At 38.8% G+C, this 27,139-nt stretch overlaps 1 protein-coding gene across 1 annotated transcript in view; it reads right to left on the reverse strand.

The window, feature by feature from the left end:
* Positions 1 to 3,127: 3,127 nt before the first annotated feature.
* Positions 3,128 to 27,139, reverse strand: part of LOC126270700 (fringe glycosyltransferase) — a 570,474-nt gene continuing 546,462 nt past the window's right edge. Inside the window, exons 8-11 of the mRNA XM_049974091.1 lie at positions 12,023 to 12,093; positions 10,771 to 10,865; positions 7,619 to 7,704; positions 3,128 to 4,944 (exon numbers count right to left, since the gene is read on the reverse strand). Coding sequence (XP_049830048.1) covers positions 4,890 to 4,944; positions 7,619 to 7,704; positions 10,771 to 10,865; positions 12,023 to 12,093 — 307 coding nt within the window. The 3' untranslated portion in view covers positions 3,128 to 4,889. The remainder of the gene's footprint in view (positions 4,945 to 7,618; positions 7,705 to 10,770; positions 10,866 to 12,022; positions 12,094 to 27,139) is intronic.

Raw genomic sequence — 27,139 nt, forward strand, 5'->3', positions numbered from 1 at the left:
GGAATTAGTAATGTGCAGTAATTTTAATACCTGTGGTTGGCAATTATGTAGAATTTTGGCCACCTGTCACCTTTAGCATAGGTTTACGTAAATACAAATGGCAGCTTGTTTGGAAAACTGGTTTTATGAAGAAATCTGCTCAGTTATTCAATTTCTTTGGGTAAAATGTTTAACCATAGCTGAAATTCACCTGCCCAGCATGTCACAGAAGGATGTCAAAGGGATCACAGTGAAGGAGCTGATTCAGAACAACCAGAGGATCACTTGAAGGAGAATCTAGCAATGATTTGTTTTGAAGAAGGAGATGAAGCACTTCATAACAATGCCTTAAATATGTGAGGACAGGAATTTTACCAGAGGGTATTTCAAACTCATTCCAAGTACTTAAATCAGTATGGAAACTGTCAAAAGAGAGCCTAATGTATGACTATCAGTTGGCTATATTGGTTGTATGGAATAAAATGTACAAGTTTCATTGCAGACTTTTTAATCTTAGTTTCCAGTCAGTCCCACAAGAAAGTGTCCATTGTTATCTGTATGAAATAAAGACACTATTTTAAATATATGTTTACATGAAAATACATGTTAGTACTGGTCGTATGCATATCAGGTCTCCAGCTGGAACATCTCGTCATCTAGACACACTATTTTGGCAGTCCACCTGGCAGCCAACTTCAGGTGAGTAGGCCATCACACTATCTCCCCGGAACTGAATCAAACATGCCACGGCGGCTCCTTCATACAACAACCATGGGTCCACCGCGCGTGTGCAAACATAACTGCTCTCCAGTGATATGCACAACAGCGCACCAGTGGTAAAAGCTCATGGAAATGATAAATCGCTTACAAACATTATTGACAGTTTTTGAAGACTGAGACAAGGACTGTTGTTTCTTAATGTTTTAACAGAACAGGGTGCCAACTCTCATTTAAAGGATAAAGGACACCCCTTAAAGTTTACAGAGCCATGCGTTATTACTAATTGCTACTCCAATCATTGCCATTATCAATTACACCTTTGTATCTTTTTAGCATGCTTTTCACCTGATTTTGTGCATTTTCTCCCAATAACGATCTCCACAACACCCTGATTTTATATGACAGCTGCTTCAAAGTATATACTGGCTTTCCTTTAAGCTTCATCTTAGAACACAACCAAACCTTTATGGTCAGATTTCCATCCAGAGACATTAAAAGCCAATCCATGGTGGACATCCATTGTCTTTTTCCCACACTGTACAGAGATGGCTGTGATGTTTTGGATCATTATCCTCTTGAAGCATCCAGTCTGCCTCGTTCAAACCAAATATCTTCTTGATGGACCTTACAAGGCATTTTTTATAAATATTGCACATTTTTCAGCATTTAAACTGGCTGTACAGAAGTGTAAATAGCCAAAACTACAACTGACAGAACAAGACATTCAACTCTCACACTGTTTATCTACACCCTGTGACTTTTATTTAGTAGGAGTTGGTATGGTACCATATCAAATGCTTTTCTGATATTTAGAAATGCAGAATTCACATAGACGGAGAGGGTGATAACCCACTGGATATTACATGTGAATAGTAGGAGCTGAGTTTTATATAACTTGTGATTCCATCCTGGTTTTCATGTAGCAGCTACCTTTTTTCCCCCTCAGATCAGTCACTGTGTTTGAATTCAAATTATGTTCTAAAATTATACTGCATGTGGAGATATGTTATAGCACAGTATTTTATTGCTTAATTTGGTTGCCAGTTTGCAGACTGGTGTAACACATGCTCTGTTCCATTTACTGGGAAACATTGGCTGCTTAGCATGTTGACTGCTGTGTTGCTGCCAGCTGTCACAGTGGAGCCTCATGCCTCATGCTCCGCACCTGGCCTAGGTCCATCCCTAACTGTGTGGCAGTCAACATGTTAAAAGACCTCGATAAGTTATACTTAACAACAGATAAAATTGTGCATTCTGTTTAGAGTCTATCAGTCTCTTTTGAATTTTAATGGCTTTTAGCTACTTTTTAATGCCACTAATAATGATATTTTTCTTATTCATCCTGGTTATGGAACAGCATTTGTACGATGGCAAAATTGCCAAGTTCTTTTTTGAAGGAATATTTGATGTTGCAATTAAAAATTTCAGCTTTCATTTTTTTATTTATCCATTTTGAGTATTGCATCAACATCTTGCGTCTGGACACAGGTTTTTGGGGGACTTCAACCTTATTATACAACCAAAAACACGAAGATAGGAATTGGTTGTGGCAGTTAATTGATTTGAGTATTGTTTTTGTGAAGGTGACGTGTGTGCTTGAATTTCTAATACAAGTTTCATTAGTGTTCACACTTAAAAAGTATCTTGAGACCATTGCTCATTCTTATTCTATTATGTTTTACCCCTTTTTTTATTTCTGAGATGGACCAAGACCAGTAGTTATCACTGGTTACAAGTATCATACTTATTGCCTTATTTATTAATAAAACTTTCTATGAAGTACTCTATTCTTTTTTCACTAACCAGCTTCACTGAAACTTCTGTTTTGCCGTTTGTTTAAAAAGTCCAGACAAGTAATGTAATGTGATTGTGTGTACACTCATTCTTCTCAAACAAGCTTTCTCTGAACTTAGCCACGAAACAAAGATATACGAGTACCAACAATATAGGAAAAGGCAGATTGCTACTTACTGTAAAGAAGACATGTCAACTCACATATAACTTTCGACCACAGCCTTCATCAGCAGATCGCACGTGTGTGTGTGTGTGTGTGTGTGTGTGTGTGTGTGTGTGTGTGTGTGTGTGTGTGTGTGTGTGTGTGTGTGTTTACTGATGAAGCCTGTGTGGCCGAAAGCCATATGGGTCTGTCTTAATTATGCCAGTCTGCAACTCTGTGTGTCTTGTTTATGGTACATAGCAATCTGTCTTTTCCTACATTGTTGATATTCCTACCTGGAGTTTATGTTGTTTGAAACAGTGTTACGACAGGCATTATTTACTAACTAATTATCTTCATTAACTTGTGTTCTTCTTCCACCATTTTAGACTATTTATAAGAGATCTGTATTTCTTAATGGTATCTGCATGCTGAATTTCTGCAAAATAATTTTTTCATTCCATATGAACAATTTGAAATAAAAAGTCAGGGAAAGGTAACAAAACATTTTTATTTGTAACTTCCATATATAGATCTTTATGAGCAACATATTTTTACAAAAATAATACTAGAGTGAATGAAACATCTGTATGCATATCAGAGCAGACTTCTATTGTAAACAAAGAAAATTTGTTTAATAATTTTCAGTATTTCCATGGTTCACATGAAACCTTATGGCGAATTCTACTATTGGATCACCAAAATAAAAATGAATGTACAAACCATTATTTACAAAATATTACACAATATTTTATGTACAGCTCATGACAATTCCATCAAAAGATTTCATTTGTTTCTCACATAATTTCAGCATTTATTAATAGAAAAATAAAACAATCAAATTTCAATTTACAACAATATTTATATGCAAGGAGAAATGAAAAGCACGAACTGCTAATTTTAATGTAAAGGTGTGTACAAATACTGAAGATAAAAATCATGCATACAAGACAGAGTTTACTTTTTCAGTATTTTAACTGTTAAGTTCAATGTTCAAAAATTAAGTTCACACATTTTTAAAAAAATTAATAGTCTGCAATGGCAACCTAAATTGAAGCCCATATTTCTGCTGGACTTATCAATAAATGTTGTCTAAGATATGGTATTTTAAGTCAGATATCATTACGTATAATGTACTTGAGTATTTCCCATTTTACCAAAAATTTGTTTTGTCTATTTTAACCATCAGTATGCTCTAATTTTATGACTTTAATAGCGGATTCTCATTATATTCGAACATTGCATTTCTATAACTAGTAAATCTTTTTCAAATCAACAATTCACATTTCTTCTGACACAGCAGCAGCATTGATACTTTTCACAATGTAAAACAAGATGCTGATTGGAACATACAGAGTGAAAAGAAATTTTATAAAATGACACAAATTACACTCTTCCATTATTCTCTTATGAAATGTAATAGATTTTTCGAATACAGATTATACTGAGCATGCCTAAATGGTACACTATTAAAATGCATAAAAAACTATGCTAATGTGGGCCCTTATCACATGTTTTCCAGAACCTGTAACTGTATTAGAGATAATCAGGATACACAATGCAGTATGTCCTAAATTTGAATTCATAGGCAACTTGAAGACATACTAAAATTTAATTTTGGAGGTCACAACTACCATAAAACAAAACTTGTATCAGCAGACTCCAACAGAATACTCTGGCACTGAGATCATCCACTTAATGAATAATGATGCACATTTAGCAATTGCTATGAATTTTAAAACATGCTATTACTTTGATGACAAACAAATGTTGCATCAAAATATAACTTTTACCATATATGAACACCGACTTCAATAAATATATCTATATACATCTAATACAACATCACATAAATTTATATATTTATAGAATTTTATACAATTTCCATCACAGCACCTCAAGCCTCAAGAAAGACTTCCAACAGTTAAATCAGCCATTGTGTCGCAGTTCAGAGTAATGGACTCAGCACCAACACTTGCAAAATTGTACATAGGCTCTCAAAAATATCAGATCTATTATTAATAACACTGCCTTAATAAATCATCTTTTTTTAATAACTACTAAGTAGTGTGAACAGATAAAATATGACTTTAATTCTCTCTCAGAATGCAAAATAATATGTAATGCTGACAAATTTGCTTTGAAAATACATTGCACTTGATAAGGTTTAATAATGTTGACCTATAAAGAAGCTGTTCATTGAACACAGTCTTTCCATAAATGTCGTATCACGGATTTTTTGCCCATTCTTCTGCTACCTTGGGCAGAAACTGAAGTATGGAAATAAAAAGCAGTGTATTGATAGGAACCTGGAAAAGGAAACAAATAAATTTGTTACCAGTGCACACAAAAGCAACAATGTGTATTTATCACAGTTTAATTCACTAATGAAATATGTCAGTTCACTATTCTTTGTTTTTATGTACCTTGACTTGTTCTATCCCTGAAGGTTTCCCTTCAGAATGGATCTACAGAACATGAAGAACAAATCATTCATGACATGCAATAGATTCCATCTTTAAGGAGAATCTTCTAGGGTGTAGAAAAAATTATGGTGTACATTAAAGTGAAGCACTAATTGGTTTTTACTAATTTTCATGCTGAACATCATATTGCAAAATGTGGTATGGAAGCTGCTACTTCCTTATTTATATTCAATAGCTATAGTTTATCTACTATTGCTACTTAATATCTACACGGGCACATTAATATTCACTGCATGACTCTTTTACAATGAGCATTTTTCTGTTGTGAAGCTAAAATGCATCTTCAGACCTTAATTCCAGATGAGCAGATAATTTCTAGAAAGTGTGGCTACTACTATATTTTTCAATGCATAGATAATGTCCGATGAGAGTAGCTTAAAGATTTTTGCACAAGAATAAACACACACATTTTGAGCCTAGGAAAGGGACCAAAAGCCTGTGGGTAATTTCTCTCACTTTTATTTTGGTTTGGGAAATCATAATTTAACTGAAGCGCCCATCATCATTAGCAAAAAATACCATTAGGGAGTAATGAATTCGAGGATCTTTGGACTGGCTTCTGCAAAAGGTGCTGCTTACACAGCAGAGTGCTCACTTTCAATAGTATTTACCATTATTACCATGGCTACATCATTTGGTAGCCATGATTGGACAGATTAGATCAGTATTACAAAGTTAAGACCACTCAAACATGTAGATTACAACAACAACAAATCAGTGATGTGTGATAGAATAGTAACATATAAAGTGACAATTTTTTAAGTATGTCTTCATTAACCAGCAATCACTTTTGCGCAGTAGTGCATTGTTTATGCAGTTCGACTTGCTGTTTTACTGTTAAATTCATTCAATCTGTACCGTGGTTTTTGGCATAGATTGTGTGATACCTTTCCTCAGAATTCCACTGGTTCTAAGGACTACATTTTGATCTGTAGATGACAATGATTTAATAACCACTACTGGAAAACTATTTGCTGCCATCAAGATTTGACAGATCAGCATTTCTATGTTTTCCTTATTATGCATGTTATAATAGTGTATATCACTTCTGTTACTGACTGTTTCATAGTTTTCCTTCATGTATATGAGACAGCTGAAGATAGACTGTAAATTGTGATCACTCCTAGACGTGAAGATGAGTTTTCAGTTGTTCAGTTTCCTGCTAGATGTTATGATCATTATTGTTTTTTTAGTAATAGTAAGGTCTTGCAGCCTGTACACTTATCCGATAGTAAGAGGCCATAACTCACCTGGTTACGAAACAGTGCCATTAGCAGATACCAATCAGTTTCAGTTCATCACATGTGCTGTGTGTTCATGCCAAATAAATTTGCTTTCCACCGCAAAACTCACAAGTTTCACAGTCCCTATGTAGTCCCAGTCTCCTTTCTCACCAATTTTTGCATTTTTCTTCATTGACTTATCTTATTTATAACAAATCACTCCTTTATCACATCATACGAAACTTCTGGCTATTTGTTTAGCCTTGCTAACACTGATGCCATTCAAGTACAAAATTATCTGCAAATTGCAAGAACTGTCCAAGAGAGCCTTAAATCATTTGAATCTACATTCAGCTCTAGGACTGTACCTGTAATTTTTTTCACAATGTCAAAAAAATATTTTTCAAAGTCATCTGAACCACATAAACTTAAAGAAGGGAAAGGTTTCTTTCTGTGTGCATTCATCGTGTCCAAGGCTGCCTTGCATAGATTGTGATTTCCTTCAGTGAACCTATCATTGCTTTTCTTCGTCATTTCTTCTACATCCTTTCTATAAATTCCTTGTGCCCGTGAACATTTTACTGTAAAATATTACCTTTAAGCTGGGATCTGTTGAGACTTTCAACCAGAAGATAATGCAGAATGAAACTGCGAAGAAGAAAAAAGTACCCTGGTATTCAAAGCAATGGACAGACCACACTTCAAAGTGGAAAATCTGCCAAACTGAACCTCTTGCTTGGTTTTATTTGTTCCAAACTGCTCAAAATGATTCTTTGAGAGTGAAATTTAAACTATCATAAATCAGCTGTAGGCTAGTTGGCTAGTTGGGTCTATCCTTTTTGACAATATAACATAATGAATGGAATCTGAATAACGTAACTGGAAAAAAAGTTGCCTCAAAAGAAGTATTTGATGTCATTTTAACATTTACCGGAACTCTTTACAGAATGAAGTGTTATTGTCCACAGTTTAGTGTACAATTATAAATAAATTAAATTTTATTCATTTTAGTGAGTATATTTTCTGTCTATTCAAACTACATAATTACAATAGATATTATGCAGGTTGTCAGCAGTACTATCTCAGCTAGTATTAGCAGAAATGGTAGTTAGCCAATCCAGATGATTTGGGAACCACTCACTGTGACAAACTTTCAGTACCAAAAGTAATTTATAGTCTCAGCAATTTTTTAATGGTTATTAGTATGAAACATTGTCTTCTAATAAGAATCTACGCTACTGCACAGGCATTTACATAGTATTTAGTTCACATACCTGGTTGGGTCTATCCTTTTGTCAAACCCATCAATTTTCACAACATTCATTTCATCTTTGCTATAATGTGAGTAGCTAAATGTGATCTGTAAAAAAATAATGACAAAAGTTAACTCTTTTGGAATCCGTCAAACTAATACAGTCATTATTAGTAGTAATGGAAAAAATAAATTGGATGTAGGCATTGACAAATGACATCTTAAGTTGAAGAGGTAGAATTATTCATAATCAAACGATAGAATTGCAAGTTGAAATTTATGTTGAAATTTCTAAATTCATACATCATTAAATTGTGTCATGAACTACATTTTGTAAATGGAACAATAAACAATAACCACACATTACATTAACAAGTTTTCTTTTATTAAATAATCTGGTACAACTACAACGGCATTATTTCCAGGGCTTTACATTCCCATGCTATCTGAACACCAAGTGTAAACATGCCTACAGTCTTGATTAATGACCATCTAAATGGATTATAATATAAACTTCTGATAAATTTCACTACAGGTCCTTGACATTTTCTTGCATTCACCATTTTCTACAGTTTCTTTTGTTTTCACCTGAACATCAGCTGTTATGTTGTATGTACTTTGAAATTCCAGCAACTACACAATACACAGAGTGAACTTATTGAATAGTCCATCGAACTGAAATGCTTTACTAGTCATGGTCTTATTGGAGGTGTCTTCCTCTGACTTCAGAAATTACTTGCACACCCAGTTATAGGGCGATCTACAGTTTAAAGTGCACTATGGTGTGTGTGTGTGTGTGTGTGTGTGTGTGTGTGTGTGTGTGTGTGTGTGTGTGTGTGTGTGTGTGTGTGTGAATTTGTGAATTCCTATGGGACCAAACAGCTGAGGTCATTGGTCCCAGTGAGTAACTTACTCATATCCTACCAAATACTATGTTTGTGCACAAGATCTTGTTTTAAGGTACTTACTTCTTTTACATCAGAATACATTATAATATACTTTCATGTTGGCAGCAAATTCTTTACAGAAACTGCTTGAATTTTACAGTAAGAATATCACTACAGTATCACTTCAACATGATCTATTAGAATGTAGCAGATAATCAAGAGTAATTCAAATGTTTGTCCTATCTGGAAATTAATATGTTAATATTGGACAGAAATGAAGACAACATTAAAAATTTGTCATGTATGGGAGGTATGACTATCACAGTAATGGCAACAGGAAGAGGAATTCAAACAGCAGAGTATAAACAAAATAAGTCACAGAATTTTTAACTTCCTTTGTTTTAAGAACATACTGAAATGAAGTCAAATGATGAGAAAGAAATTAAAACCTGTTGTACAACTCTCTTCTCAATCATAGAAGGAACATTTTAAAAACATGTCACCATGAAGTGTAATTTATCCTCTCACATGTCTATGACTTTTTTATGATCAGTAGACAAATAGCTGTAGAATGATTATAGAAACCTTGTGTAAAATTTCATACTACAAGTTGTTTGTGTTCATGAAAGAAAAGAGACTAACGTGTGGAATTCTTATAGTTATATTCTGAATTATTTGTTTTGTTCTCTTGGTCTTCTTCTGTCCATACAATACAAAATTACAGTTCCAAATTTCTTTATTTATTACCCTCCTATGCTTAGCCTTAACAATACTGTGTCCTAGCAAATTTTGTTGAATACTTCAGTTTCCCTTTTATTGTTATTATTGTGTATCTTCAATCTCTAAATCCAGTTTTGGACTTAAACACCAATTGTCATAGTGATAGACACAAGAAAATGTCAGTAAAAAAAAAACCTGAAGGGCAAGTTGAATTTCTTGTAACAACATTCTAAGTCAGCTCTAGAATTAAAAATGTGGTATTTAGCAAATACAATTATGAATACAGTAAAAGTCATTGGCAAATTTCATGGCAATTTCCATGAAAACTAGTCTCTAGAATGTGAAAAGAAGTAAAATGTGCACCCTCTATTTTAGTACAGTATAATGAATCAATGCATTACGACTTTAATAAATTTTAACATTTATGGTAGCTCTCAAGAGTATCTTCAAGTGTTACAGAAAATTAAATTCCCCTCCCCTCCCTGCCTCCTCCCTGGGGAAAAGGAGGCAGAGCCATAGCAAGGTCATCTAGTACCTTTGGCTGAAATGACAAAGCTGTTCCCTCCTCCCTTGCAAAACTACCTTTCGGTAATATTTCCTACAGATCTACAAAATTTTATTTTGTAAATAGCTTTAACAAAGATGAAGCATTATTTGGAAAGTACTCTGGCATCAGCTGCCATGCATAGCAAACTCTTATTTCATTTGTGTCTTGGAAACAATGGAGTGATCGCGTGTTAAAATATCAGTGGTTGTCAAGGACATTATCGGTTTGTATTCCCGTAAGTTTTTTTAACATTCAGCACAATGGGAGAAGATCAAGTTTTAGAGTAAAAGTACTGGCAGGAGGATCTAGTTTACTAGATGTATTCTCCACCTTTTCTTCTTGTTTCCTCCATTATTGGTCCTCGCACAAGTCATCAGTTGGCAGAAATCAGGGCAACATCAGAAGCGTTAATTGAAACAGCAGATTTGCTTTGGCACCCACTTACAGACCATTTAGATCCTAGAATACTGTAGCGAAGTGGCAGCAGGAACCCCATTGTTGAACTTGTGGACCATGTGCAGCTACTGTGTGCGCCAAATGCAGTGATGTTATCAATAGCTATGTGTCTGGTAACAATCATTTCTTTACGATACTACTTGGATAAAAGACAACAGTGTGCACTTACAGTCATGAGCTGAGGATAAGGTTTCTTGTCTTGGGCAGACTGTAGGAACATGATGGGTAGAACAACTTGCGTTTCTCTACTTGTTAATACTTAATTTTGATCTCCAGACAATTTTCCACCTCCCTGTGTTTGCACCCTTGTGGGGTCATATCTCACCATGCCCTCAGTATTACTGAGGTAAGGAGGGAGTACAATCTATACTTCATTGCATTACGTTTTATAAAAATGACTTATAATGTCATTACTACCTGTATGCCTTAAACATTGGACCTTGGCTAATATCTGCTAGAGCTTAGACTACCAAATTTAGAATTACTGCTGGAGCTGAACAACAAGGGAAGAAGAACATGTTAAAACTAAAATACAAAGATATATTGTACATTGTATCTACTCACCTGATCCTGTATTGTGTCAGGTCTCAAGAATTTCATAGGCTCAAGATGAGAATGAAATTGCTCTATTACAGTCAATGGTTTTTGAAGCATATGCTCTGAAAGTAAAGAATAATTATTGTGATAAGAACTACAGTTTATATTTTGCTCTATAATTGTACGGTGGAATGACCATCATCACTTATCAAATAACAAAGATTGGCAGTCTTGACACATGTAGTGCCATTTAAAATACATAATAGGTGATGTATAAAAGACATAACAAAACATCATTAATTTCATAGTTTTACAGTACATTTCAAAATGAATATGTGTAAGGACACACAGGCAAAATGTGTATATGAATATTTTTTTCTTGCTAGGATAGTTTGCCTTACTGCAATGTAAACTACACATTGAACTTTGAACTGAATTTGCAGTAGTTTCTTGCCTACCTCCATGCAAATAATATAAAAGGGATTGAAGATTTGGAGTTATGTCTGATCCAGACTACTTTTGCGCAAATGATCAAATTTTTTTCCTTCAGTCATAGATTTTCATATGTTTCACTTTCCATCACTTATAAAATTACCAGTAACACACTGGAATAATACTGTTGACATGCATGCGTGACAATACTATCAGCAGAAATGTGAATGGCAAACAGACAGATGTCAACAGTGACATTTGATAGAAAATAATAATTTGTTACTCAAGTTTATATTTTGACTGCAGTGAACAGTAATCTTGAGCATTTCACAAAATTCAAGCCTTCCAAGAAATAATACTAATAAATTTTATGTTTTGGATTTTGGTCTCTAAAATTATAATATTTGAGTAGCTGATTACTGGAGTGAAATTTGCCAGTTTTAATACACCCAAATAATTCGCAAAATCTTCCCAAAAAACTGTTCTGCACATCTGTGTTAATATTAGTTGCTTCTTTTTATAGTACATACACGCAAAAAATTTAAAATATATTTCAACAACAATGTTTTAGATCCCACTCCAAAGAAAAGGATGTTAAACTTTTGAAAACTGCAATAAAAGTTTTGTAGTGGTGTACCGGTATGTTGCTTATTAAATGTTTTAGAAGATTCTAAAAACCAGTGCAAACTGCTGTGGATGAGAACTATTTATTGAGTACTTTAACATGAGATATTATGAATCTTTGTGTAAATAAATATAACAAACAAACTCAGCAACATAGTGAGAATTAACAACATTCAAACAGTTATATAACTGCTTACAAATGTGTGGTAGGAGTACTACTCACCAATTATGTAACCCATAGTTACATCATCTGGCAATCTAATCTTCTCACCAATACTAATGAATTTGCCACCACTGAAATATAAGAAAATTAGTATCAATTGTCTGGTATTGTTACATTTGATCATAAAATTTTAAACACAATAAACATTCTACTGTTCAAAAAACATGGTCTGGCTACATTTGCTCACTCGCCAAGTGAGATGTGTTCTAAAATTGGCTTTTTTTTTGTGTGTGTGTAACTGAGTCGATTAGGCCGATGACATGTCATGCCCCAAGAAATAGAGCTTACAAGAAGTACACAAAACTAATTACAACCAAAATTATTGAGAGTTCCTTCTCATTAGCTATCATAGGTAAAGTACTATGTTACATTAGAACTACTACTGCACAGTTTAATGCTATCTACAGAATATTCCTGAAATACATTATCAGTTTTTGGTGGCTTATTCCTCTTATCAAAACACAAACTAGGCCAGATAAATGTGCTTCCAAAAATTCGCTGTTTTTTAGTTATAATTACAAGGTAGGATCAATATGTTCAATTTAATAAATTAACCAATGAAGTATATTACCATAAATAACATAGTATTTTGTTATAACATCAATACTAGGCAGCATTGTTTCAGACTAAATGATAGTGTATTGCTAAAGCAAGAATGAAATTTTGTTTTTGCTATGAGACTGGAACAAGACATGCTGTCCATTGCTCTCTGCTGTTGGCTGAAATAGAGAAACAGCATATTCCATGACATGTCACAGTGTCTCAGGAGTCACTTTCAAAATGTGTTGTGCAATGCGTGCCTTCAGTTCACCTACATTTGTAATCAGTGCACTGAACACAGAATCTTTCACAGCTGGAAGTCACATGGATTAAGATCAGGTTATCAGGATAGCAGCCTGTAGGGAAACAATGACATAATTCTAACATTTCCAAAAAGCCTCTGTAGCAGCTGCTTCACTGGCTGTGTAATGTGTGCAGGGGTGCAATCTCGCATAAAAATGATCCTACCATCAAACCCAAGCTATAGCCTGGTTGGTTGGGGGGAGGGGGGGGAGAGGACCAACAGTGATGCCATGATTCCCATCGGGTTAGAGAAGGATGGAGTAGGAAATCGGCTGTGTCATTTCAAAGGAAGCATCTCAGCATTTGCCTGAAGTGCTTTAGGGAAATCGTGGAAAACCTAAATCAGGACAGCCAGATGCAAGTTTGAACTGTCATCATCCTGAATGCCAGTCCAGCGTGCTAGCCACTGCAGAACCTCACTCAGTTCCATGCTGTAGAAGGGTTGAAATGACGTAGATGTGCAACAGACTCACACACTATTTACCAGCGATGGTACAGGTAGAAGGATCCACAGGACTTAACCCCTCAAAAAGATATGGCTTTACAATAAACGATGTTGTCAACCCAATCTATATCTCTGCAGAATGTAGTAGTACCACTTGATGTGCAAGCAGATTTTTTTGCTGCCCATATTCTACAATTCTTTGTATTGGCATGTCCTTTGAGGTGGAAATGGGTTTTGTCTGTGCACAGAATGTTTCGTTGGCATTCATCATCCACTTCCACGCAAACAAGAAATTGTAGAGCAAAAATTTGTCTTGGGTGAAATTTACACTTTGTCAGAATGTGTGCTTATATGAAACTTGGAAGGCAGGAGATGACATACTGGCAGAAATAAAGCTGTGAGGGCAGGTCTTGAGTCATGCTTGGGTGCTCAGTTGGTAGAGCACATGCCCGCAAAATGTAAAGGTCCCATTTTCAAGTCTTGGTCTGGCACACAGTTTTAATCTTCCAGGAAGTTTCAATGTTTGTCTTGCCAACAGGTCAGCATGAAGTGGCTCTTTAACATGGGTAATTTTGTACAGATAGCAATGCAATGTCCAACATCTGGGCAATTCCCTTGCACTGCATGTTTACACACCACCGCTCGAATCCACCTGCAATGATGGAGCCACATCTTCTATTGATATCTCCTCAACTGTTTTCCTCCCCCTGCCAAATTGTGCTCCAAGAGACATGTTTCTTGGTATTCACTTCCTCCAGGCCCTCTGCAGACATCAGATGTCTTTTTTTTATACCCTTGAAAATTCTGGAGAGCTACTGGCGCACAGTCACTATTTTTGTAAAAGAGCTATACCACCAGCGTACTATCCTCCATTGGGGACAGTCACGTGTGTCATTGTGTCAGATGTAAACTTAGGAACAGCGTACCCTGTGTCTCATTTTACACATTCCACTGCTCCAGTGGTAAACTTTTCCATTATACTTTTTTTGTTTCCGTTATGTTTTCCCCTTCTTCAATTACATTCCATTCAAATTTGACATCATCCAGAGCAGTGGTTTGTTCCCCTTCAGTGTTTTGAAACTAGGGCTTTAATAATAATCATCTCTCTGTATATTTTAAATACATATTGTTTTTAACATTTTATACATATAGTGTAAGTAAGTACTATATATCAAAAAATTGTACCCATAACTGTAATACAAAATTTTTATGTGATGCGGCAGAATAATTAATAGGCATTGGGCTGTATGAAAATATGTTTCCAAATAGAAACTAGTAGCTCACAGTTATCGTTGCATTGCTGTGATAGAATCCGTGATAGCATCACCAACAGTGGCTCAGTGTAACATACCCAAACTTTCACAAATAATTATTAGAAGGCGATGAAAATTCTCATGCTGCAATTGAGGTTATAAATGAGTAGCAGTTTAGTATTAATATGTGGATTGGAATTATAGGTAACGTTCTGGTAGGTTAATGTATTCCCCCAACACACCTAACAGTTGCTTTCTACAAGAACTTTACCCCAGGTACTCTTCCAGACTTTCAACCATATGAGCACCTAACCATAAGAGGAAGCAAGTTGCTTATGCATTTTGGGGTTTTCAGTACATTTCAGTCACATTGTTGGGGGTGTAGAGGGCGACTTCTGTGATGATATATGGATGGGTTGTGGAGGACCAGTTCTACGATCTGCGTGCTCAGCTGAACTCTGTCCATCTGATTGTTGTATGTGGGACCATGTAACACAATTTGTACTCGTCATTGATATTACCTAATGCACAAACACTTAACCAAAGTGTGGAAAGCTTGTAGATGTCTATGGTTCAACGAGTCTATGCAAGTATACATACAAGTGAAGGATAATATGGTCATTTGCTGTCAGACATTTGTCATTTCAACCCTACATATTGTGGGGTATTGGCACGCTCTTGGTTTAGATAACTCCCGGAGGTCACACTTCTACAAACTTGATAAAAACTGTACTACAAGTGCAGAAAATTGCATACTTTATTACCAACTGATGCATCCTCATCCACAGGTGAAGCATAGGAAAGGAATAAAACGGCCACGGTTTGCAGTGTGTACTACAAGTTTGTGGGGGGGAGGCGGGTTGGAGATGGTGAAAATTATTAGCCAGCCATGCTCATATCACAGTCATGCTTGTTTTAGAAAGGTGAAGAGGGAAATCCCGCGGAAATTGGTAACGTACTGTGTATGTTGCACACGTCCTTTTCAGTTGTTCAAAAAGGATGGGTACAATTAAGCAACGATAAAAACTGTAGGGATTCTATTTTGGTACTGTCCTGCAAAAGTTTAAATTTGTTACAATGTAGGACAACGTGTAAACCATCGCCGAGCCAAAGGAACGTGCATAAATTGCTGTGAAAGCAGACACAGCGTTTCTGATTTGTTTCTGCACTGTAATACCAGACCAGACTGAAGCTGCAGTTTAGTAGAGTCAACGACAACAATATCTAGGTATGTATGAGAATTCTGTGGGGAAGAAAAGAAAATTCTGTGTTCCAGATACCAAGAAGTGGCAAGGTATCGTCTCGTTACTGCCCCCCTCCTCTCCCCCTCACCCCTTCTCCTTGCGGACGCGCCGTCAAATTTTTAGTTATATATAAACTTCGCTTAAGTTCTCGGCAGTTCCTTTCATGCTCTCATCAAGTAACAGCATTCTGAGTCTCAAATTAATTCTTTCATTTCTCATTTAAACCGAAGAGATGAATGTTGTTATATGCTCTAATAACTTTGTTGCACGATTTCGTATATTTGTCTCGCACTGCCCAGGTTATTTTAATTGCGTGTACCCCTGGCAAATATTCAAACAATGGCCATATCTGTATCCGCTGGAAATACGATAGTTTGGTGTTTCCGAACTCTACAAGTTAGACGCAGGTGACAGCTGCTTCTGATTGCTATAGCAAAACTGGGGCTAAATTGTCGAAGTAAAAATGGAGCTATGCTGAGGTTATGTGTATCCTCTGGTCTAGCTTCTTGTTCCTATTTCCCCATCATTCATCCTCTCAGATACGCACGATTTTCTGCCGCAAACGGAATTACAAAATAAGAGCGGTTGATACATTGGGCCACGAGTTGACAGCGCGCTCCTACGGAACAGCCTGTCGCGCCAGAAGCGACCTTCCCCCGCCTGTTTTGGCGATAAGCTCTGAAAGCTCTTAAAGAGTTACGACGAGGGGGCCACACTACCAGTCTGTGTAGTTGAGGCTTCCTATACCGTATCTTCTGTCAGGACATATTACTACACACATTCTCAGCGTCGTGGGATCCACGTGGTTGACGGCTCATTTTACAAAATTTTGATTACAATAGTCTACCAAATACACTCCTCTAGAAAAAGATTACGTAGTTTCACAGGGTAAACCGTTCTATTATTCTCCTCTCTTATCGAAGACCAAAAGTTTGTGCCTACATTTCCACCAAAGGAGGCATTCAGTCCGCTTTATATAACTTTTAATATTTGTTACTGTTGAAGCTGAACGAAATATTCTCTGAATGGACTTGACTGACAATCTGAAAATAGCCATCGCCACTACACATGTATTTCTTTTGCCTATGAATACGATACATAAATCATTTTTCGCAATTTTTCGTCACGACTATAACAGTACGATTTCACGAAACCCGGAAGGCCCTAAAACTGATATCAAATCGAACGTTGTTCCATCGAGAAGACCCTAGAGAAAATCTGCTTCTTCTGCTCTACGGCCGCTCAGTTCTGCAATGTAATACATCCATGAAACAGTTTGTCATTTGCAGTTTGTTTTCTGCTGTGTATTCTGTGTTTCGTAAATAGATTCGAAGTAAGGTAAATAAATACGCATAAATTAAGCAGCCACAGATACGATTACGCTTAATCTCCACAGTGTTTTACCAGCCACGGGTCTATGGAATATATTATACTATTCTTTTTTTTTTTTTTTTTTTTTTTTTTTTTTTTTTTTTTTTTTTTTTTTTTTTTTTTTGAAAAGCGAATGCGCTCGTGCAACCTTTATGTGGAGAACTTCAGCATTGCGTATAATCCAAAACACTTCATTATCCGGCATTAGTCACACAAAAAATCCGCCTGCAACCGAAGTTCGAACCCGGAGGATTCGAAATGTTAATATGACATTTTCCTAACAACCTAAATAAGAATACAGAACGTTATCTGAAGAAATGATATCGCCAAATTGGAGATCTCACATATGCCAGCTGCAATTCTTAAAAAGCGCTTAAATACCGATTACTCTCTGAGCAATATGCACCTTTAAAAAAACTAGTTACAGTGCTAAAACTCCAGCATAACACCTGGTGAACATGAAACGGTCACCCTGCAAAGTTCATCGTTTGCTTTCCTGCTAGTTAGTGTCAGCAAATGCGCAAGTATTCTGGTTTCGAGCAGTATGACGCGTCCTCTGACTTTTCATTATTTCGGGCTATCTGCAGACCTCATGGATGTACCCAGAGGGGCGCAACCGCCATCTACACCTCTGGAAAAAGGAATGATCTTCACGAACCGAAGTCTAATCCTGTCCCGCTACATTGACAGAGTTTAAGTTATAACAAATCAAGATCTACGAGGACCCTTGGGATAACCGAAATTTGGGACAGATATCATATAACTTTCGATTTTTTATGGCATTACATCCGCTCGCCAATGTAGATATGTTACAAATCAATATAAACGATATTATTCGCGCTCATCCGATATCGTATTGAGAAATTTAGCCTGATGGTCGCTTAGAGCGCTGCTGTCGCAGAGTACAACAAAACGGTAACTGTGTGTCCACCGCAAGCGTAAACACGCGCCCTTGTCGTGCGTTATCGTATCGTGCGACAACACCGCGTACTTTGCCGGCGACGTCGTCGGAGCGAATCAGTACAGTCGGCATTTTTGTGAGTCAGGTTTCCATAGACATACGATTTACTATCTATATATGTGTTGGGCACACTATGGCTTGCTAGACGAAGAAACCTCACAGAAATGTAGCAACGTACTCATCAAAAATCGGTATTAACTATCTTCACTTTCTGAAGCCTTTTCCTGAGGAAAAAAAAAAAAGCTTGTTATTTTCAATTTCAAGTAGTTTCTCATCATAATCTTCTGAATGTTATTTCTGCACGAGCACGTAAACTTTTTTCTTGTATTGTACGTTTTGCCCGAGTTTCAGATTGGAACTCCTGTATTTAGAGTATCATCTATTTCATCTAAATGATCTCCATTATCAGTAAACTGCTCTTCACTACGACAAGATGCATTTGAGTCAATCTCATTATTCCTTGTTTCCTCGTGATCAGAAGCAGACTTTGCGTTTCATCGTTAATGCTTCTTCGAGTGGTGTTTGGATTGATGGCGTCCGTCAGGAAGACCAAGTAAGTGAAAAAGGCCACTATTCAGACGTATTCGCTTCCTTGCAAGATGTATTATTGTTACATTGTACAATGTATTACTCTGGTATACAACACAGAGATATACAAAGAAGGCTCGCCTGACATCTAACGGTATCAACGCGTACAGACATTAACAACTTTGTTGACTGCATAATAGAAGTACTGCTGTGACATCGCACGTGAGAGAAAAGCTTCCAGCACTTTCTGTCGAGAAAGGTATGTAACGAATAAATAAGATTATACTCCGAAGTATATTATTAACCATTTATTGTTATTAAATAATCATTTAAATACGTATGGTACTGTAAAATGGAACTTATTTGTCGATACGTGGAACAAAATACTGCGGTGAGACACTGCAGAGGACATTTGCAATGATTTTACAAGACAGTGAATTCCCCTAAAAGCTGAAATTAGCAAGTAGACTGCTTATGTAAACTATCTAAGGATAAAATCTTGTTTTTCGTGTGTTCATTTTTGTTATTACATTATTAAAAATTCCTCTCGCATTTTATTGTTTAGAAACAAACGTAATTTAACATAAACTTATCAGATTCCTTCAGAAGCTGTCTAAGAAACTACCGGACAATGAGGCTCTACCCGCGTATTCACCTTCAGTTTTGACATGTGACGCTAGCAAATCCCAACACCCTTAGTTAATTTTTACTGAGGATATCGACAGGAAGTGCAAAATGGCTAAGCAGGGATGGTTAGAGGACAAATGTAAGGATGTAGAGGCTTATCTCACTAGAGGTAAGATACATACTGCCTACAGGAAAATTAAAGAGACCTTTGGAGAAAAGAGGACCACTTGTATGAATATTAAGAGCTCAGATGGAAACCCAGTTCTAACCAAAGAAGGGAAAGCAGAAAGGTGGAAGGAGTATATAGAGGGTCTATACAAGGGCGATGTACTTGAGGACAATATTATGGAAATGGAAGAGGATGTAGATGAAGATGAAATGAGAGATACGATATTGCGTGAAGAGTTTGACAGAGCACTGAAAGACCTGAGTCGAAACAAGGCCCCCGGAGTCGACAACATTCCATTGGAACTACTGACGGCCTTGGGAGAGCCAGTCCTGACAAAACTCTACCAGCTGGTGAGCAAGATGTATGAGACACGCGAAATACCCTCAGACTTCAGGAAGAATGTAATAATTCCAATCCCAAAGAAAGCAGGTGTTGACAGATGTGAAAATTACCGAAGTATCAGTTTAATAAGTCACAGCTGTAAAATACTTACGCGAGTTCTTTACAGAGGAATGGAAAAACTGGTAGAAGCCGACCTCGGGGAAGATCAGTTTGGATTCCGTAGAAATGTTGGAACACGTGAGGCAATATTGACCCTACGGCTTATCTTAGAAGCTAGATTAAGAAAAGGCAAACCTACGTTTCTAGCATTTGTAGACTTAGAGAAAGCTTTTGACAATGTTGACTGGAATACTCTCTTTCAAATTCTGAAGGTGGCAGGGGTAAAATACAGGGAGCGAAAGGCTATTTACAATTTGTACAGAAACCAGATGGCAGTTATAAGAGTCGAGGGACATGAAAGGGAAGCAGTGGTGGGGAAGGGAGTAAGACAGGGTTGTAGCCTATCCCCGATGTTATTCAATCTGTATACTGAGCAAGAACTAAAGGAAACAAAAGAAAAATTCGGAGTAGGTATTAAAATCCATGGAGTAGAAATAAAAACTTTGAGGTTCGCCGATGACATCGTAATTCTGTCAGAGACAGCAAAGGACTTGGAAGAGCAGTTGAACGGAATGGATAGTGTCTTGAAAGGAGGATATAAGACGACCATCAAGAAAAGCAAAACGAGGATAATGGAATGTAGTCGAATTAAGTCGGGTGATGCTGAGGGAGTTAGATTAGGAAGTGAGACACTTAAAGTAGTAAAGGAGTTTTGCTATTTGGGGAGCAAAATAACTGATGATGGTCGAAGTAGAGAGGATATAAAATGTAGACTGGCAATTACAAGGAAAGTGTTTCTGAAGAAGAGAAGTTTGTTAACATGGAGTATAGATTTAAGTGTCAGGAAGTCATTTCTGAAAGTATTTGTATAGAGTGTAGCCATGTATGGAAGTGAATCATGGACGATAAATAGTTTGGACAAGAAGAGAATAGAAGCTTTCGAAATGTGGTGCTACAGAAGAATGCTGAAGATTAGATGGGTAGATCACATAACTAATGAGGAAGTATTGAATCGGATTGGGGAGAAGAGAAGTTTGTGGCACAACTTGACCAGAAGAAGGGATCGGTTGGTAGGACATGTTTTGAGGCATCAAGGGATCACCAATTTAGTATTGGAGGGCAGCGTGGAGGGTAAAAATCGTAGAGGGAGACCAAGAGATGAATACACTAAGCAGATTCAGAAGGATGTAGGTTGCAGTAGGTACTGGGAGATGAAGAAGCTTGCACAGGATAGAGTAGCATGGAGAGCTGCATCAAACCAGTTTCAGGACTGAAGACCACAACAACAACAGTTTATAGGACACGGGGAAGGACTCAGACTACACCACCACCTCAACATCATGAAGAATTGCTACCGTAATAATTCTCTAAATATAATTCAAAACGCTTTTATGAATTTGGAGCAAACCATTTCATAAAACCTCCGTCAGGCACTAAACACACGAGAGCAAAGAAAATTACTTTTTCGTTCGAATTCCAGTGCTACCTCCTCCCACAACTTGCTCATGTGATACCGGGGCTGCTTATGGTCTCACATATCGCATCACCATGTCACATGACTGGCTAGGAAAATTCATACTGATTTGAAGCTTGTGCACGGTCGGTCGACAACGGACAATCGGATCGTCTGCAGTGGTAGTGCCCCCATTCCTCCGCACGTGTTTGTTTTATCCACGCAATGACGTCAAAAATCGTGCGACGCTTTGTCGCAAGTTTACGCACCCCAGCGGGCATTGGGCCAGATCAGTGGTGTCGCGACTGTTTACGTTAAGATTGTGGCGCGCCCTCGGTAGATCCCGATCATTATCGGGTTAATGGCTGGTGCACGATAAGTGCGCTGCACTGTAAGGTGAGACGCGAGGCACGCTGGGGAGAGCCGGCCACGCGATGGTCGCGTGCGGGCGCGGATTTACGGCGCCGGCGGTCCGCCGCGGCTGCTGGCCGCATTCCGCCCGGCCGCCAGCCGGCCGGTTTTTTAATTTATGGAGCGAGCCCCCAGCCTCAGCCACAGCCACCACGGACTGCCGGCTCCCTGCTGGGACGCACTCTACCCGTCACTCCCGGCTACCAAGCCATCTCCTCCTCGCATTATCCTCCTTTTTCCCCGGCTTGTACTACCAGCTTTTACATTCCTGAAGCCGATTTCCACCGCTAACCCCCACTGTTTCATTATGCTCACCTTCTGAACAGCTTCAGCCCACACGGCAGGTCCACTGCGCTACTCTCGCACTCCTTCACTACTAACCTGTGCTGAACTGCTGTGCTCCTGTTGTACTACTCCCGATTACTGGGGTCAAATACAGTCCTTTACCTTCCACGACTAGACCCACGTAATACGACTCAGTGTCCAAGACACGGACACGTATTCTAAAGGAAGTGGAGTCTGCCCCTCACAGTCGTATTTTTCTCCCGCCGTTGTCCTCAAACATGCCAAACGCACAACGGGCCGTTTCATAAAACGGGCTACCTCTGCCCCCGTCCGTCGTCCTCTTACGTTTACCACAGCGCTTAGTCTATCGACGATGACGACGACACTAAATTCCAGCATGCATTCCTTTACAGTATCATGTTGCTCCCCACAGCTGATTAATATCACTGTTAAAAATGCTGAATTTAAATCATCGCACTCAGTTATCGGAGGATGGCTTAGCAAATGCACATAAAATAATAGTTTGATGGATTTTTTGAAAATCCATGCATTAGTATTTTCTTGTTCCAAGATTGATCCTCGAAGAAGCAGTTTCGCACCTGTTGTGCATAACATTTTTCTCCGCCACGCGAAGTCAGATTTAGCTCACGGGATGATCGGTACGAGAAACAGAAAAACGCCCCAAAAAAGGTTGGCAGCAATGCAACAACGCCTCTTTGTCAGTGCGGACTTTTTCAAAAATGGTTCAAATGGCTCTGAGCACTATGGGACTTAACTTCTGAGGTCATCATTCCGCTAGAACTTAGAACTACTTACAACTACTTAAACCTAAGTAACCTAAGGACATCACACACATCCATGCCCGAGGCAAGATTCGAAACACACACGTTAGCATCATGATGCAAATCTTTCACTCTCAGTTTGACAGTCAGTATCTTTTAAAAATCGACACGCCGCAAAGGACGTAGCACGTAAGACACACTTAAATATCTCCGAATTCAGTACATCCCATCAATTCCCCGAAACCTTAAAGCCAGTATTACACGTCATACATGTCGTACCCAAGTCTGCTCCAATGCCCCTTGCGTACTAGAGTGGAACAGTCAATATTTCATTAGCACCATTACACTATACATCTTACGCGTAAGACTGCCCAGTGTCCCAATATTCCTAAATATCGCCTTTTTTACGTTGGTTACGTCGCTGAGTGCATAAGTTGATGTTACCCTGAAGCTGCAGTCTACTCATAAAATGTTAAAATGTGTGTGTATTCCTAAGGGACCAAACTGCTGAGGTCACTGACCCCGTGACTTACACACTACTTAACTGGTTTCGACCCTGGCTGGGAAGGATGACAGCAGGGACAAACACTCCCCGCTAATACAGCAGTTGAGGCCCGAAGATCGACAGCAATTGACAACATTGTCAGAATTTATATGTTTTGTCGATCTTACATGACACAATTCTCGCTAATGACACAGTAATGATGGAAGCTACATGTTGTGGACGACACCTATCTTTCAGTGTAAGGATTCCTTTCCATCATCTGAACGTCTACAATTACGTTCACAGAATAGACTTTAGAGACTCTTCAACTTGTTCGCGCAACTCAAAATCATCAAGTGATTCAATTCACATATTCTATCCTTGTGACTCCTATAGCATCAGCATATAGCCGACGTCGATACATCAATTTCGCACCAGTACCGTATCCTTTCATCAAATAATGTTACAGCTTGCAGAACTTTCATGAACATTTCAATAGATTATAGCTTGAACCTTGAATATATAACTGAATGCCTGTTCCCTCTAAGAGCTTCTGTAACATACTTTCGAGTGTTTAGCACTTTCACATTTTTTTTCTCTATTGCTCCACCCTCTTGCTTCATAATTACTTCACAAAAGCCCTCGTTCAACACATTATTTCGGAATATCACCCCAGAAAAAATTACTGCATCAGACTGTTCTTAACCTTTTTCTTCACAGTGACCTTGCCTGTTACTATGACATATTTTTAGGATCTGGTGTTTACTATGTGCCGCTCATGTACTTACATAAAATTGTTTTAATCACCAAATGGACAATGTAATAATTAATAGTCGGTCATTTGCTCAGTAGGGTGGTGCTTCTGTGTCACGCAACACCTCCACTAACAAAAAACAATGTTTCTGAGGGTGTTACTGCAATTGAGTGCGGAATTTCAAGAATACAAGGAGTGAACCTATCGATATCAGGATTCGGTTGTAATCCGTGACGTAATGGTGAGGGGTTGTGGGGGAGAGAGAGAGAGAGAGAGAGAGAGAGAGAGAGAGAGAGAGAGAGAGAACACTGGCAATAATCATTTTGCTTCTATTGTTTGGAATCTTGTGCGTGTGGTGACATTGGCTGCAGCGAAACCAGATACCTAGGTTAGGTTAAAAAGTTATGTTATAGGATGGAGTACCTGTTATTGAATTTCGTCGTCAATCAGAATAATGATGGTTTAATGCAGATCTTCGCACTAGCCTATTTTGTGCAAGCGTCTTCATCTCTGCATACCTACTGCAATATACATCCATTTTAACCTGCATGCTATAACTTTGTAACTTTGGTCTCCTTGAGTTTCTTTAACGCCCCTGGATGTGTGTCCCATCAACCAGTCCCTTCTTTTAGTCATGGCATTCGTTTCTTTCCCAAAACAGCTCAGTACTACTTCATTAGTTATCCAATCTTCCCATCTAATCTTTAACGTTCTTGTATAGCACATATCAAAAACTTCTATTGTAGTCTAGTCTGAAGTGCTGAAGTGTTGATTGCCCACGTTTCACTTCCGTAAAAGTCTACATTCCAGACAATCATACTAATATTAGATGTTGACAAATTGCTCTTTTCTCATAAACGCTTCTCTTGTCATTGCCAGTCTAGATTTTATAAGGGGTAGTCAAATGAAGAGGAGACGGATGGGGAAAAGTAAGTAAGCTGTTTATTACTTCAAAAGTAATCGCCATACCTATGAATTCATTTATCCCACTGTGAAACAAAACGGTGAATGCCTTCACGGGAAAATGTTTGTGGTTCTATTTTACCCAAGCGTGCACCTCTTGGACCAAAGCAAATCGACGGCCGCGAATGTCTTTCTTTAGGACTTCAAAAATATGGAAATCGCAAAGGTAGACGGAACTGTGTGGAGGACGTGTAAGGACATTGCAACGAAAGTTCTGCAGCTTTGTCGAAACAGCCTTGGCAACATTGGACGGGCGTTATCCCACAACAGAATGATACCATGCGTCAACATCCCTGGGCATGTGGACGTCATGGCGCGCCTCGATTAACGCACAGCGATACGTGGACACTTCTTGAAAATTAAAGCTCGCGATGAAGTCTAAACTCACGAATCTTGACGGACAGCGGCATCTGTTGCAGGAAATGCCATCCCACATGTCGCCAAAGTTGTTTGGATTACGACGCAGCATCCGCCGGGAGCCCTTACACGCCCTCCGCACAGTCCCCATCTCTCCCAATGCGATTTCCATAGTTTTGGAGCTCTCAAGAAAGACGTTAATGCCCATCGATTTGCTTCGGATGAAGAGATGCACCCCTGGGCACAATCTTGGTTCCGTTGGCAACCGCATACATTTTACCAAGAAGGCACTGACCGCCTTGTCTCACAGTGGGTTAAATGTACGCTACTGGCCAGTAAAATTACTACACCAAGAAGAAATGCAGATGATAAACGGGTATCCATTGGACAAATACATTACACTATAACTTTGATACGCCTGGGCATTGAGTCAAACAGGGCTTGGATGGCGTGTACAGGTACAGTTGCCCATGCAGCTTCAACACGACACCACAGTTCATCAAGAGTAGTGACTGGCGTATTGTGACGAGCAAGTTGATCGGCCACCATTGACCAGACGTTTTCAGTTGGTGAGACATCTGGAGAATGTGGTGGCCAGGGCAGCAGTCTAACATTTTCTGTATCCAGAAAGGCCCGTACAGGACCTGCAACATGCAGTCGTGCATTATCCTGCTGAAATGTAGGGTATCGCAGGGATCGAATGAAAGGTAGAGCCACTGGTCGTAATACATCTGAAATGTTCAAAATGCCGTCAATGCGAACAAGAAGTGACCGAGACGTGTAACCAGTGGCACCGCATACCATCACGCCGGGTGATACGCCAGTATGGCGATGACGGATACACGCATCCAATGTGCGTTCACCGTGATGTCGGCAAACACGGATGCGACCATCATGATGCTGTAAACAGAACCTGGATTCATCCGAAAAATAACGTTTTGCCATTCGTGCACCCAGGTTCCTCGTTGAGTACACCATCGCCGGCGCTCCTATCTGTGATGCAGCGTCAAGGGTAACTAAGCTGATGGTCCATGCTGCTGCAAACGTCGTCGAACTGTTCGTGCAGATGGTTGTTGTCTTGCAAACGTCCCCATTTGTTGACTCAGGGATCGAGACGTGCCAGCAAGATCCGTTACAGCCATGCGGATAAGATGCCTGCCATCTCGACTGCTAGTGATACGAGGCCGTTGGGATCGAGCACGGCGTTCCGTATTACCCTCCTGAACCCACCGATTCCATATTCTGCTAACAGTCATTGGATCTCGACCAACGCAAGCAGCAGTGTCGCGATACGATAAACCGCAATCGCGATAGGCTACAATCCGACCTTTATCGAAGTCGGAAATGTGATGGTTGGTTGGTTGGTTGGTTTTTGGGGAAGGAGACCAGACAGCGAGGTCATCGGTCTCATCGGATTAGGGAAGGACGGGGATGGAAGTCGGCCGTGCCCTTTCAAAGGAACCATCCCGGCATTTGCCTGGAGCGATTTAGGGAAATCACGGAAAACCTAATCAGGATGGCCGGACGCGGGATTGAACCGTCGTCCTCCCGAATGCGAGTCCAGTGTCTAACCACTGCGCCACCTCGCTCGGTAAACGTGGTGGTACGCATTTCTCCTCCTTACACGAGGCGTCTCAACAACGTTTGTGTATGAGAAATCGGTTGGAAACTTTCCCCATGTCAGCACCTTGTAGGTGTCGCCACCGGCGCCAACCTTGTGTGAATGCTATGAAAAGCTAATCATTT

Source organism: Schistocerca gregaria, chromosome 1 (assembly GCF_023897955.1).
Source record: "Schistocerca gregaria isolate iqSchGreg1 chromosome 1, iqSchGreg1.2, whole genome shotgun sequence".
Classification (NCBI taxonomy): Eukaryota; Metazoa; Arthropoda; class Insecta; order Orthoptera; family Acrididae; genus Schistocerca; species Schistocerca gregaria.